The sequence below is a fragment of the Gopherus evgoodei genome, chromosome 1 (assembly GCF_007399415.2).
Source record: "Gopherus evgoodei ecotype Sinaloan lineage chromosome 1, rGopEvg1_v1.p, whole genome shotgun sequence".
Lineage (NCBI taxonomy): Eukaryota > Metazoa > Chordata > Testudines > Testudinidae > Gopherus > Gopherus evgoodei.
In genome coordinates this window covers 272,610,329-272,624,817 of record NC_044322.1, presented here as the reverse complement: position 1 = coordinate 272,624,817, position 14,489 = coordinate 272,610,329, and the positions used below count along the sequence as shown (strand labels likewise).

The following is a 14,489-nucleotide window of genomic DNA, read 5'->3' as shown; positions in this document are numbered from 1 at the left end:
CAAGTTTCTAGCCCTTGGGGCTGTGGAGAAAGTGTCACAACGTGCCCCCCCCCGCCCCGACACACACAGACTCACACACACACCCCCTAAAGACTCAAACAGCAGGTGGTGAACTAGAAAACCACCAAATCATTTTACATCATCTCAGGATTTTTAAAGCCAATCTCCTGATTTTGGATGAGTGGGAGTCATGATTTTTGAACATTTTGTGGTGGACTACAGTGCAACTTCCTTTTTTGGTCCTAGTTTTTGTTTGTTCAGTCCAGCAGTTAGGTACTACACACACTAGTTCACTTGAGAGTGCAGCCAGCCATAAAATCTAGGAAGATGGCCAGTGACTAGGATAACTTTGGGTCAGAGAAGAGTGGTAGCCATCATTAGCACTTTAGTTCCTGTCCTGACTCTTTAGACTTTGCAGGAAGGTTAGCTGTTCCCCTCCTCCTTATGAAAGTCCTACACCCTGAGTTTTTACAGCTCTCCCTGCAATAGCTCCTCATTTGAATCTTCTTTGGGGGAACAGGAGTTGCCCTCACAGTTTGGGACACAGATTTAGATAATTTTTATGATCCACATCTTTGCCATTCATTTGATAAAATGGCAAAATAATTAACCAGTCTTACATTGAAGGAGATCATTGGCATTAGCATCACTGAAATGAATAATCAGTTTGCACCTCAGAGCTATTTCAGGTTCTGAGTGTGCATGGGTTTCTGGCTGAAATATGCTGCTTTGTGTTTAGGGGGGCCTCTCCACCACCACTGTAGTAGCTAAAGACTTAAAAAACACTCACACCCACCACAGGCTCTGGACACATTTTACACATCTGTCCCCTGCTGCTCCTTCAAACCCTTTGATGGGCATAACTGGGAAGTGCAGCATTAATTCTTATTATAGTCTTGCTGAACTCTGCTTCAAATCAGTGAAACCTTAAAATGAGCTGGGGGGGGTTACCTAATGACAATTTGAGAGTGGCCTTGTTTCCTAATAAAGAAAACCCCATTGTAGAAGTGACAGCACATTGCTACCATTTCATTAATGGAACAGTGAGGGGGCTGGAAGGAAAGAAATTATTTATTTCTACAAACAAACCAAGCTTAGGATGTTTCCAGCCCCTTTAAGTTGGAGTGTTTTGCTTTTACTATTTGACAATTAGTGGAAACTGGCAACATCTGCCAGAAGACTCCAGTTCCATAGCCTACCCAGGGACAGTTGTAGCTGGGCAAAAAGGAGGGGGTGAGTTACTCCTTACAGCAAAACTGATCTGCTCTGACTTAATTAATTTCACACTCTGTTGGAGTTGACTCAGACAAACCATAGGCCAGAGATGGTGGGACTGGACCCCAAGCCAATATCAGAGCAAAAGTTAGAATATCAGCATTGGAAGAGACCTCAGGATGTCATCTAGTCCAACCTCCTGCTCAAAGCAGGGCCAATCCCTAAACAGATTTTTGCCCCAGATCCCTAAATGGCCCCCTCAAGGATTGACCTCACAACCCTGAGTTTAGCAGGCCAATGCTCAAACCACTGAGCTATCCCTGCCTCCCTGCTCAGCTGAGCCTTTTGAGCCTAGCTGGGGGAAAAAAAAATAGCCTGTTCTATAAGGGTGGGAGAGTGAAAGGTTTCTCTTCTCTCCCCTTTTCAAATTGGTTCAGTCTTCAGGGCAGTAAAATAAAGAGGCAGACCATGTGTGTCTAGCCACCTTTGGGTGTTGCTAGTTTCTGAACCTTGGCTTAGCAAAACAGTCTCAAGGAGTTGCATCCGGAGTGGGGGGGGTGGTATGTGGTAAGACAAAAGGGGAAAGATTCCACAATCATTGCCCTAGAACCTCAGTAATGGTAACAGAAAGTTGTTTGGGGATTATTTAAATAAGAGGTGCTGAGAGCAGCAGTTATCTGGAGACATCCAGAGATGCTGGTGCAGTTTTCTTTTGGTTTACAATAGAAGTACAATATTAGAATAATAGACTTTAAGGTCAGAAGGGACCATTATGATCTAGTCTGATGACCTGCACAATGCAGGCCACAGAATCTCACCCACTCACTCCCGTATCAAACTTATGTCTGAGCCATTAAAGTCCTCAAATAGTGGTTTAAAGACTTCAAGGTGCAGAGAATCTTCCAGCAAGTGACCTGTGAGTTACACCTGTTTAATTCAGAAGAGATTCAGATCCAGGTTTCCCTGGACACCTTTCCAGTCACCTGAATTCAAATTTGAATGGGTGGAGACTTAAAAAAAAATAAATAAATTTAAAAAATAAAAAAAAGCCTTCCAAGCTGTACAGAGTCAGAGAGCATTAGAGATTTAATAAGTGTTATTAAAATAGACTTGTAGGGGAGTATGTTAAACTCTTACTTTGCATTTAAAAATCTGAATCCGTAACACCTAGTGTACACTAAGAAATTGTAGTCACTTGTTAATCTTGTCCAGAGGAGGCAGCTTAGATGAGGATAGTCCAGACACTTCTTTCTGGAGGCTGGAATCTACCATTCAGCTCTCCACAAAAGCCTATTAAAAAAAGAATAGTTAGAAGTAAAGTTTTTGGAGGAAGACTCCCCATTTGCCAACAACTTTGTTAGACACAGTTAAGCTCTCCAATTTGATACAGGATGACTGCACCCCATTCCTACTGTAGCCAGAATGGTCAGAAATACTATGGAGTTGAATGGACAAGTTCCATGCACTATTAGGCTTCCTACATGTCATTACCAAGGAGCCTTAGGCTCCAGATGCTAAATGCTCACTTGGGGAGACTAGAGAGGCAGTTCAGAAAAGGCTCCTCATGTCACCAGCAGATCCATCATATGAGAGTCATGTCACAAGGACAGTGTGTCTGGTACAGGAGCTAGGTTGCCCCTCCTAGAAGGAAGGCAGGTCAAGCCATGTGGATTGCTGAAGGGGTGGCATCTTCAGATATCTAGATCAAAGATTAGGGTAAACTCATGGACAAGGAAGCCACTAACAGGTGTGTACAGCTTAAGCCATATTATTCTGCATTTGTTCTTCAGTAGTGGGTAACATTTCCATTCCTCTATTAAAGATTGGTTAAAATCAAAGTTTTACCAAGGAAACAGAAATACAAGTTCTTAAAGCCAACTCCACCACCAGGCAGGAGAAACAGGTAGATTTTAAAAGTAGACTATCCTCACTTGTATTACCAAAGTTAACAAGGGTGCATTTAAAGGACATGGCACAGTATTCAAACAGGGATCCTGGGAAGACACTTTAGTCCTGTATAATATAGAAACATTTAAGGGGCAGCCAGATAGAGATTTGGGGGATTCATTTATTAGGGGCACAATACAGTTTTATTGTGCAGCTGACTAGGGAGAAGAGTCATCAGGTATAGCATCAACAAGATATGGTCTCCCCATGTTCTAGATTGGTTGTAAGTTACTTGGGTACTGTCAAGAGCATGCCCACATATATCAGAGGGGCTTGGCAAACCACTTTCTCCCCCACCAATGACCTAGTCCTTTACTGGACCTAGAATGAGAAAGAATATGATCAGTGCTTATTTATGGATATTTCTTCTCAGCCAATACCAGAGTGCTCTTAAGTAAGAGGTATCCAAAAGGATTAGGGCATGTGGTTTAGGTGTCCAGAAGTGACATATCTAGTCTCATACTTTGTACAGCTTCTAGCACAGTAGGATCCATCCAGATTCTGAATGGGGCTTCTTGGTGCCACCGGAATACAAATGGTGAAAGCATCCTACCAGGCAGCAAACTGATTTAATAAGGTCAAGCAAGGAGACTCATCTCCCTTGATGAGCATTACTGTTAGAGTCTTATTTAGGCTTAGAACTAGCAACAGATGTATGACAGTCATGTTAGTTCCTGGTGGTATGGAGAACTGATTAGACTCACTGTAATACATCAAGAAACATTAAAAGACCCATATTGTTCTTACTAGCAGAGAGTCTTTGTTATGGCTGACCCATGCCAGGTCCTTGCTGCTGTGGAGCTGGCAGTACACCAAGTCCTTGCTGCCCCAGCAGCCTGTTCTCTTGTACTTCCTGTATGTGTCTGTGGATTTCATGGATCTTCTCAGTTAGCAGATGGTGGTATTCCTCCTAATTTTAAGGAACAGGAGAGAAAGGAAAAAACCTATAGATTAGACAGTTTGCTTAAGGAACCCCCTACCAATATACTGTACATGTGCAGAAGCTGTCCTAATCCTAAATTCTGCAAAGAAAGAGTCAAGGTCAGATACTATACTGATTCCCTGCAAGTGCCCCACCACCATCACGAAGAAGCTTTTTTGTTGAGGTATAGGAATTAGATTTCAACATCCATTCTTTATTGCATGCGAGGAAAGCGGACATTGAAGTAAGTCACTATGGGAAGACAGTTTCCTTGCTGTAAACATATGCAAATACTAAGTGAGAAGGACACATGCTTTCCACTCACTTCCCCATTCCCTTTTAAAAAAAAAAAAAAAAAGCTTGTGACATACTAGCTTGCATTTTTTGGACCCTCTGGTCGTTCATGGCTCTCAGGACAGCTCTATTTCAGATTGGTCTCAAGCTATAGGGTTTAAAGGAACACCGGAAGCCATTTTTCTACACTTTTTTGTCGTCAGAGTTCTCCCTTGTTGCTATCACCAGTTCAAGGGCACTGGCGTGGTAATTGAGGTTTTTTGCAACTATGTCACCTTGACAGTATTGAGCAGGCCTAAGTAAGAGTGTTGGCAGCTTCATCTAACTAGGGCCTGGTCGACACTACAATTTTAGTTTTAATTTAGCAGGGTTACCTCGATTTAACTCTGCACCCGTCCACATGACAAAGCCCCCCCCCCAAACTTAAAGGGCTCTTAAAATCAATTTCTTTACTCCACTTCCAATGAGGGGATTAGTGCTGAAATCGGCCTGCTGGGTTGAATTTGGGGTAGTGTGGATGCAATTTGATGGTATTGGCCTCCGTGAGCTATCCCAGAGCATTCCATTGTGACCACTCGACAGTGCTCTCAACTCAGATGCACTGGCCAGGTAGACAGGAAAAGTCCCACAAACTTTTGAATTTCATTTCCTGTTTGGCCAGCGTTGCGAGCTGATCACTACAGGTGACCATGCAGAGCTCATCAGCAGAGGTGACCATGAAGTCCCAGAATTGCATAAGAGCTCCAGCATGGACCAAATGGGAGGTACAGGGTCTAATCGCTGTATGGGGAGACAAATCCATGCTAGCTGAACTCTGTTCCAGTAAATGAAATGCCAAAACATTTGAAAAAGTATCCAAGGGCATGAAGGACAGAGGCTATAACAGGGACTCGCGGCAGTGCCGTGTGAAAATTAAGGAGCTCAGGCAAGCCTTCCCAAAAAAACAGAGAGGCAAAAGGCTGCTCTGGGTCACACCCCCAAACATGCTGCTTTTATGAGCAGCTGCATGCCATTCTACGGGGTGCAGCCACCAGTACTTCAACCCTGTGCTTTGACGCTGTCAATGGAGTAGGATGCAACACAGAAGCAGGGGATGAGTAAGATGAGGAGGAGGTTGAAGATAGCTTATGGGGAAAACGGTTTCCCCGCTTCCTTACTAACAGCCAGGATCTGTTTCTCACCCTGGACCTGGAGCCAGTAACCTCCAAACCCACCCAAGGCGGACTCCCAGACCCTGTAGGTGGAGAAGGCACCTCTGGTGAGTGTACTTTTGTAAATATTAGACATGGTTTAAAAGCAAACATGTTTAATAATTAATTTGCCCTGACATTCACGGCCAGTACAGCTACTGGAAAAGTCTGCTAACGTGTCTGCAGATGGAGTGGAAGTCCTCCAGGGACATCTCCATAAAGCTGTCCTGGATATGCTCCCAAAGCCTTTGCAAAAGGTTTCTGGGGAGGGCAGCCTTATTCTGTCCTCAATGGTAGGACACTTTACCACACCAGTAGCACATAGTCAGGAATCATTGCAGAACAAAGCATTGCAGAACAAAGCATTGCAGCATAGGGTCCCAGCGTTTGCTGGCATTCAGACAACATCCATTCTTTATCTCTGTGTTATCCTCAGGAGAGTGATATCATTCCTGGTCACCTGGTTGAAATAGGGTGGTTTTATTAAGCCGACATTCAGAGGTGCCCGTTCCTGCTGGGCTGTTTGCCTGTGGCTGAACAGAAATGTTCCCAGCTATTAGCCATGCGAGGGCGGGAAGGGTGAAGCTATCAAAATGTGATCTTGTAACAAAAGCACATGTGCTATGTAATGTTAACAGCAAGGTTTACAGTGAAAGAGTGTACCCATTGTTCTATAAAAGGTGTCTTTAACTATCACTCTCCTTCCCCCCCCTCCACTAGCTGCATGTATTTCTCCTTCCCAGAGGCTAGGAAAGATTAGAAGGTGAGGAAAAAAAAATGCACTTAGGATGAAATGTTCAGAGATCATGCTGTCCTCCCACATGGGCAGAGCACAGCAGAATGTGTAGAGACAGACAATATCAGAGTGCAGGAAAGCACAATATGAATGCGGGGAGAGGTGGCAGGCTGAAGAGAGTAAGTAGCGAGCTGAAGATGATAGGTGGCGTCAGCTTGCTGACAGAAGGCAGGCGTCAGGGCTCAGGCTGCTGGAGCATCAAACTCATATGCTCCAGCATATGGCTGAGCTGCAGTAAAGGCAGCAGGAGCACAGACCACGCTACAGCCCCTGTGTAACCAACCGCCCTCCTCCCCAAGTTCCAATACCTCCTCACCCAGATGCCCAAGTATGCGGGAGACCTCCAGCCACTCCACCCCAGAGGATTGCCCAAGCAACAGAAGGCTGGCAATCAATAAATTTAAGTTTAAAGTGCAGTGTGGCCTTGTCCTTCCCTTCTTCCCCACCCCTCCTGGGCTACCTTGGCAGTTATCCCTCTATTTGTGTGATGAATTAATAAAGAATGCATGAATGTGAAACAATAATGACTTGATTGCCTCCACGAGCAATGATCAGAGTGGGGAGGGGAGGGTGGTTAGCTTACAGGGAAGTAGAGCGTGAACTGGGGTGGGGGGAGGTGTCCATCAAGGAGAAACAAAAAACTTTCACACCGTAGCCAGGCCAGTCATGAAACTGGTTTTCAAAGCTTCTCTGGTGTGCAGCACACCCCCTTGTACTCTTTTAACTGCCCTGGTGTCTGGCTGCAGGTAATCAGCAGCCAGAAGATTTGCCTCAACCTCCCACCCCTCCATAAACATTTCCCCTCCAGTCTCACAGATATTGTAGAGCACACAGCAAGTGCTAATAATGGAAATATTGGTTTTGCTGAGGTCTATCTTAGTCAGTAAACTGTGCCAGCACACTTAAATGTCCAAATGCACATTCTACCACCATTCTGCACTTGCTCAGCCTATAGTTGAACAGCTCCTGACCACTGTCCAGACTGCCTGTGTATGGCTTCATAAGCCATGGCATCAAGGGGTAGGCTGGGTCCCCAAAGATAACTATAGGCATTTGAACATCCCCAACAATTGTTTTCTGGTCTGGGAAGAAAGTTCCTTCCTGCAGCTTTTGAAACAGACCAGCGTTTCAAGCATCATGTACTTTTCCTGACCATCCCACGTTGATGTTGGTGAAATGTCCCTTGTGATCCACCAGTGCTTGCAGCAACATTGAAAAGTACCCCCTTTCAGTTTCTGTATTCGCTGGCTTGGTGCTCCAATGCAAAGATAAGGATATGGGTTCCATCTATTGCTCCGCTACAGTTAGGGAATCCCATTGCAGCAAAGCCATCCACTATGACCTGCACATTTCCCAGAGTCACTACCCTTGATATCAGCAGCTCTTTGATTGTGTTGGCTACTTGCATCACAGCAGCCCCCACAGTAGATTTGCCCATTCCAAATTGATGCTCAACTGACCAGTAGCTGTCTGGCATTGCAAGCTTCCAGAGGGCTATCGCCCCTCACTTCTCAACTGTGAGGGCTGCTCTCATCTTGGTATTCTGGCATTTCAGGGCAGGGGAAAGCAAGTCAAAGTTTCATGAAAGTGCCCTTACACATGTGAAAGTTTCACAGCCACTGGGAATCGTCCCAGACCTGCAACACTATGTGGTCCTACCAGTCTGTGCTTGTTTCCTGGGCCCAGAATTGGCATTCCATGGCATGAACCTGCCCCATTAACACCATGATGTGCACATTACCGAGGCCTGTGCTTTGTGAGAAGTCTAGATCCATGTCTATGTCCTCATAACTCTCGTCATGGCACTGCTGTCGCCTCCTCACCTGGTTTTGCTTTTACAGGTTCTGGTTCTGCATATACTGCAGGATAATGTGCATGGTGTTTACAGAGCTCATAATTGCTGCACTGATCTGAGCGGGCTCCATGTTCCCGGTGCTATGCATGCATCCGACAAAGTGGGTCTTCACCCATGAAAGCTCATGCTCCAAAATGTCTGTTAGTCTATAAGCTGCCACAGGATTCTTTGCTGCTTTTACAGATCCAAACTAACATGGCTACCCCTCTGAAACTTGACACCAGTGCTATGGCGTCTGCACTGAAAAAAAGGCGCAAAAAGATTATCTGCCGTTGCTCTGACGGAGGGAGGGGCGACTGATGACATGGCTTACAGGGAATTAAAAAAAAAAATCAACAAAAGGGGTGGCTTTGCATCAAGGAGAAACACAAACAGCTGTTACACAGAATGGCCCCCTCAAGGATTGAGCTCAAAACCCTGGGTTTAGCAGGCCGTTGAGTTCATGGAGAGAAGGAGGAGTAAATGAATACAAAACAAATCTGGTCTGTTTCTTGTTTTGATCCACTCCTTCTATCTTATGCATCTTAGGCTGGCAACAAACAGTGCAGTATGACTGCTAGCCATCGTCATCTCCTGGGTGCTCCGCAGAAGATGCTGCATTACGATTGCTAGCCATCATCTCCTGCTGGGTGCTTGCCAGAAGACTGTGCAGTATGACTGGGGAATGACCTGGCTGGGTCACTCCCATGTCTGCCCAGGCACCCCTGACCGACCTCACTGAGGTCAGCTAAAAGAGCACCCAGGAGACATTGATGATGGCTACCAGTTGTAATGCACCATCTGCTGCCAAAAGGCAATGAGCTGCTGCTGTGTAGCAATGCAGTCCCATGTCTGCCAGCACCAGGAGACGTACAGTGACAGTGAACCGAGCAGGCTCCATGCTTGCTATGGTATAGTGTCTGCACAGGTAACCCAGGAAAAAAAGGCACGAAACGATTGTCTGTTTTCACAGAGGGAAGGAGAGGGGGAGGGAGAAGGGGGCCTGACGACATGTACCCAGAACCACCCGCAACACTGTTTTTGCCCCATCAGGTGTTGGGATCTCAATCCAGAACTCCAATGAGTGGCAGAGACTGTGGGAACTGTGGGATAGCTACCAACAGTGCAACACTCCAGAAGTTGATGCTAGTCTTGGTACAGTGGATGCAGTCTGCTGAGTTAATGCACTTAGAACATTTTGTGTGGGGACACAATTAACTGTATAAAAACAATTTCTAAAAAACCAACCTGTAAATTTGACCTAATTTCATAGTGCAGACATACTCTAGGACTCTAATTAGGGCTGGATCAGTGACAAAGACTTGGCACAAGCTTAAGCTGTCACCAATTAAGATAGTACAGACCAAACATAAATCTGGAGCACTGGTAGCAGAGCTAACGCCACTTACCCGGCTGTTTGCTTGGTCATATGACTCCCCTTCCACTCTGCGAGCAAATGAGGCCAGCCTCTCCGTGTGCTCATCTCCTAATACGGCAGGATCAGGATTGGGATAAATCATTTGGACTCTACAACAGATGCAATCTTTCAGTTAGAAGAAACCGATTCTTCTCAGCCAGTGATGGGCTTTTGGTTTTTATTTCAGGAATCTCAGGAAAGTAATTCTAAGGCCTTGAGCAGGACACTTTGGGGGCAGGGGCAAGCTTTGACTGACAACCCTGCATCTAGTCTCACCCCATCCCAACGTGTCATGCAGCATATAAAAAGGGGAAAGACCAGGAAAGCATTTTTATCATACTGAGACAAACTCAGTACCTCCAAGGAAGTAAGGAGGCAGCCTCTTATTGGTAAAGAGCTGAGCTCAATGGGCTCTGATCTCAGTTGGGGTTCTCTGCTTTACTGTAATATGAAGACAAAGTTTCCTTGGTTATAAGTTAATATTTCATAGAACCCAAGTATTTACAGTCTATGGTCTTCACTCCCCTTAAAACAAAACACACACCGCCATCCATTACTGAAGCCTACAGGTCCCTTCTTTTTACTTTTCAGCAAGCCACTTGGAGCATCAGCCACCATCTGCCTTTTTTTGGCAAGGGTATAAGAGGGCAGTGGAGAGAGGCAGAGAAGGGATTTCACATGAAGTCATGTTCTTTGATATAGGGCAATGGACACCTGAAATTTTTGCTTCTTAATTCAGAAGCCCATCCCTCTTCTTGGAGGGAGAGAAGTCCATTTTGACACCAGATACCTACATCCTCCGTACAACATGCTCACGCTGTGCCAGACTCACTGATTCTTGCCACTGGTTATTCCTGCCAGTGCTGGAGGATTGTGGTGCTCTTGGCAAAGGACCTAGGGTGGCAACAGCTGCCATTTCACCCATCACTGGGCTTAAAAATAAGAATGGGGAGGGGAAAAGAAGAGATTGTTAAGACTTGGAGTTACAGTTAAGATCTTAGGTAGCAGCTTTCATTTTAAACACCTTTTGCAATGGGTTTCTGGACCAGAGCACTGGGGATCATTGGTGCAAAGCAGGACAAAAGAAACTAAAGTTTATTGGCAAGCCACACCTCCATGGCATATTCCCCCCCCCCCCCCCCCGATATTCTGCTTGGGCAGGGCTAGGAGATGCCCTGTGACCTCACTCAAGAGCACAGATTTACATGTTTTGGGTTCATGCAGCAGAATACACAAGTCCATATCATCTTCTATGCCACCTGTCCATTGAAGCAGCAGTGGTGCCCAGGAAGAGCCAGTGAGAACAGAGCCTTGAAGAGACCTGTATGAAGCCAGGGAGCCACTCAGGAGGTTGCCAGAAGCTGTTTAGTTCTGCACAGACTTCCCCAGGACAGTCCCTGAAGTGACACTGCAGTGGTGTGTGTCTGCAGCTCACCATTTAAGGGATATTTGAGCTACATACCACCAGCCCTGGGTTTGTGCCAGGGAGGGGGGACTATGGCTGTAACATACCAAGGAGGTGGCTGTACCCAAGTCTGAGGCAACACCTTCATTTAGCCCCGGAAGCAAATCCCATCACTGCCAGTGAGACATGCAAGGAATTTGAGTAAGCAGAACTCTGCCTAAACAGAAGTATGGCCAGGTCTCCAGGAACAACAGCCACCTGTCTGAGAGATGCACTAGGGATTTAGTGGCCATGAGCACTATTAAAGGACAGCACCTCCAGAAGGCCCCTAGCACCAGAGGAAGTGTACCCCCAACAGGAACAACTCACACTACTGCCTGCAGCAGTTTGGTATTCCCTGGAAGCCTGTCCAAGCATTGATCACCACTCAGCATGGTCTGTCTGTAGACAGAGCTATATGAACTTGTCCAGAGGATTCCAAGTTTGCAGTCCAGGCATAGAATTGGAAGACAGAAGCCTGTGTAGCTGCACCATGAGTGTCTTTACATTCAAGGAAAGATGCTCAATTCTTAGTTTGAACAGGGGGTAGGTTGACCAATATTGGGTACAACTTTTCCAATTTGGGATTTTTTTAAAATCTGTGTCTGGGGCAAGGCAGGGGGGAAGAAGAGAAGGGAATTTAAGGAAGAACATAGTTTTTCACATGTAGACAAGACATGTGAATTAGGAGACAAGAACTTACTTGTCAAAGTTTATACCCAAAGGAAACACAGATTCAGGAGGGAGACTGGGGCGTGGAACCTCTAAACCTGCATTCACTCTCAGAGTGTTAGGATCTAGAGATCAAGAAAAAAAATTGCATCTTGACCAATAGTTTGCCATGCTTTTACTGGGCTTTGCACAGTTATTTTAAAGAAAGAAACTATCCATTTAGAAAACCAAATTTAATGCCTGGAAAGTGAAGACCCTTTACAATTTATCTTGGAAGAGTGATGAGAGGAGAGAACAGGGCTTACTTGGAGTTGTTCTGAAGAGCAGACCAGCCACTGGGGTAGATCTGGTTATCACAAGAAACCCTTCCTAGATCACTGCCAGGAAGGACCATGGCTGGTTTCAACAAGCCATTTGTTGAACTAGCAAAGACTAAAAGACAAAGCCTTAGCTGGATATTCCTCCAGCAGGCAGCAACCTCTTTCAGCTTCTCCTAGTTCTTGCCACTAGTAGCAGCATAGCAGGCAACCACTAGTGAATGTTTACAAACTGGGTAATTCAGAAAGACAGATTATCAGATTAGTGGGGAAGGGATTTGAGCAGCAAAATTCAGACAATTCCTTAACCAAAGGAAGCTGTAGGTAAGTATTTCAGGAACTAAAGTGGTACTATTGGAAGATGTTCTAGTCTGGAAGCAGGGCCAGCTCCAGGCACCAGCAAAACAAGCCAGTGCTTGGGGGCGGCACATTTCTAGGGGTGGCATTCTGCCACCAGCCCTCATAGGTGCCGACTCCAGGGCATGGGGAAAAGTGCCCCCGCTGCTCCAGCTCACCTCTGCTCTGCCTGCTCCCCTGAGCATGCCACCACCGCTCTGCTTCTTCCCCCTCCCTCCCTCCCTCTCAGGCTTGCTGCATGCAAAACAGCTGTTTCGCACAGCAAGTCTGGGAGGGAGAAGCCAAGCGGCCAGGTGCTTGGGGAAGGCAGCAGTGGTGGAGCAGAGGTGAGCTGGAGTGGTTCCTCTACCCCCCCCATTACTTGCTGCGGCCCTGCACCCTAGCTCACCTCTGCTCCACCTGCTCCCCTGAACATGCTGCGGCTCTGCTTCTCCCCCCTCCCTTGCCTGAGAGGGAGCAGGGAGAAGTGGTGCACCTGGGGTGATGGCGAGCTAGGGCAGGAGATCAATGAGGGGGTGAAAAATGCAGCACACCTGGGGAGGAGGTGGGGCTGGGGATTTGGGGAAAAGGTGGAGTTGGGGCAGGTCTGGGGAGTAAGAAATAAAGAGGGGGGCAGCCAAAAAAATCCTAGAGCTGGCCCTGTTTGGAAGACAGGCACAAATCCAGTTGCATTTCCTTTCCAGCATTTAGACTAAAGATTTAGGTCACTAGAACATGAGACACATTGGACAATACACGGTCAGCTGGAATGTGACCTTACTTTGTGGATTCCTGGGAGATGGCCCTTGGAGAAATTGTTCTGGCTGCTGACCATTTGCTTGAGGCCAAGGTAATCCCGCCATCTGGAGATGCCTGGCCAAGATGTTTTGTAGGTCTGGAGAGAGCTGGTGTCAAATAGTAGTTTGTACTCCAAACTCTACAAAGAGAATTTCCAAGTTCTACCTCAGCTCCATTCAACAGTGCTGGAAGAGAAACATCAGTAACTAACAAGGCATGGCAGGGTGGGGGCGGAGGGAGAAGAAGAAGAAGAGAGACTTGCACAAGACTAGATGTCTTGTTTTAGGCATCTACTCTCCTCCCATGTGGCCACAAGAACTTGGCCTGATCTTCATTCTATCCCAACTCCTCCCCCTCCCTACATGGCTGTCCTGTTTTCCTTTCATAAGAAAGATTGGAATCTGCCCAGGAACACTGTTCTGTGAAGCCTACGGCCCCCCCACCCCATTCCACTGGAACTGCCAGAGAAATTTTACACTAGAAATCCTTCCAAACTGGCAGCACTGTACAAAGCAATGTATGACAAGGAGTGTGACATTTTATAGTTACACCTCTACAGTATGATGAGAGAGAAAAATTCTTGTCTTTAGAGAAATCTAATGTATCAGTTTGAGGACACATGACCTGCTTGGTGGTGTTTATATTCTGGTAGCACCTAGAGACCAACAAATATTAGGGTCCCATGGTGCTTGACACGAAGAAAACTGTTCCTCCTCTAGAAAGCTTATAGTTTAAACAAATGAGATCAATAATTGTAGAAGTGTAACCTAGGACTAGAAGGGATCTCTTGACCATCCCTGACAGGTGTTTGTCTAACCTGTTTTTAAAAAGTTCCGGTGATAGGCAGGTTGTGGAATCTAGGTAGTTTGTGCGGGGCTTAAGTTAGATATTAGGAACATTTTCCTAATTGAAGGGTGGTTAAGTCTCCCTTCTGTGATTTAAGCTCATTACTTCTGTCTTCAGTGGACAAAGAGAACCCTTTATCACCCTCCTCTTTATATGTGCCCCCTCAATCATCTCTTGAATAAAAGAGAATTTTTTCCAGTCTTTCCTCATAGCTCACATTTTCTAGACCAAGGGTAGACAACCTATGGCACACATGCCAAAGGTGGCACTCGAGCCGATTTTCAGTGGCACTCACACTGCCTGGGTCCTGGCCACCGGTCCAGGGGGCTCTCCATTTTAATTTAGTTTTAAATTAAACTTCTTAAACATTTTATAAGCATTATTTACTTTACATACAACAATAGTTTAGTTATATATTATAAATGTATAGAAAGAGACCTAAAAATGTTAAAATATATTAC

The 14,489-nt window shown here is 45.9% G+C and overlaps 1 protein-coding gene across 1 annotated transcript; it reads right to left on the bottom strand.

The window, feature by feature from the left end:
- Positions 1-2,421: 2,421 nt before the first annotated feature.
- Positions 2,422-13,297, bottom strand: LOC115643198 (histone acetyltransferase p300-like). The gene is made up of 6 exons (XM_030547072.1): positions 13,166-13,297; positions 11,763-11,856; positions 10,410-10,547; positions 9,608-9,725; positions 3,910-4,072; positions 2,422-2,505 (listed from the first exon to the last, which is right to left on the bottom strand). Exons 1-5 carry the CDS (start codon positions 13,245-13,247, stop codon positions 3,926-3,928), a joined length of 579 nt encoding a protein of 192 aa, XP_030402932.1. The 5' UTR covers positions 13,248-13,297; the 3' UTR covers positions 2,422-2,505; positions 3,910-3,925.
- Positions 13,298-14,489: the final 1,192 nt, after the last annotated feature.

What these genes read in the sequence shown, in the direction of transcription:
- LOC115643198 (XM_030547072.1), bottom strand. Translation starts at nt 13,247, where the DNA reads ATGGCGGGATTACCTTGGCCTCAAGCAAATGGTCAGCAGCCAGAACAA. An exon ending in ATCTCCCAGGAATCCACAAA is followed by an intron (nt 11,857 to 13,165) that starts GTAAGGTCACAT and finishes CTTGATCTCTAG; the next exon opens with ATCCTAACACTCTGAGAGTG. An exon ending in TTGGGTATAAACTTTGACAA is followed by an intron (nt 10,548 to 11,762) that starts GTAAGTTCTTGT and finishes CTTATTTTTAAG; the next exon opens with CCCAGTGATGGGTGAAATGG.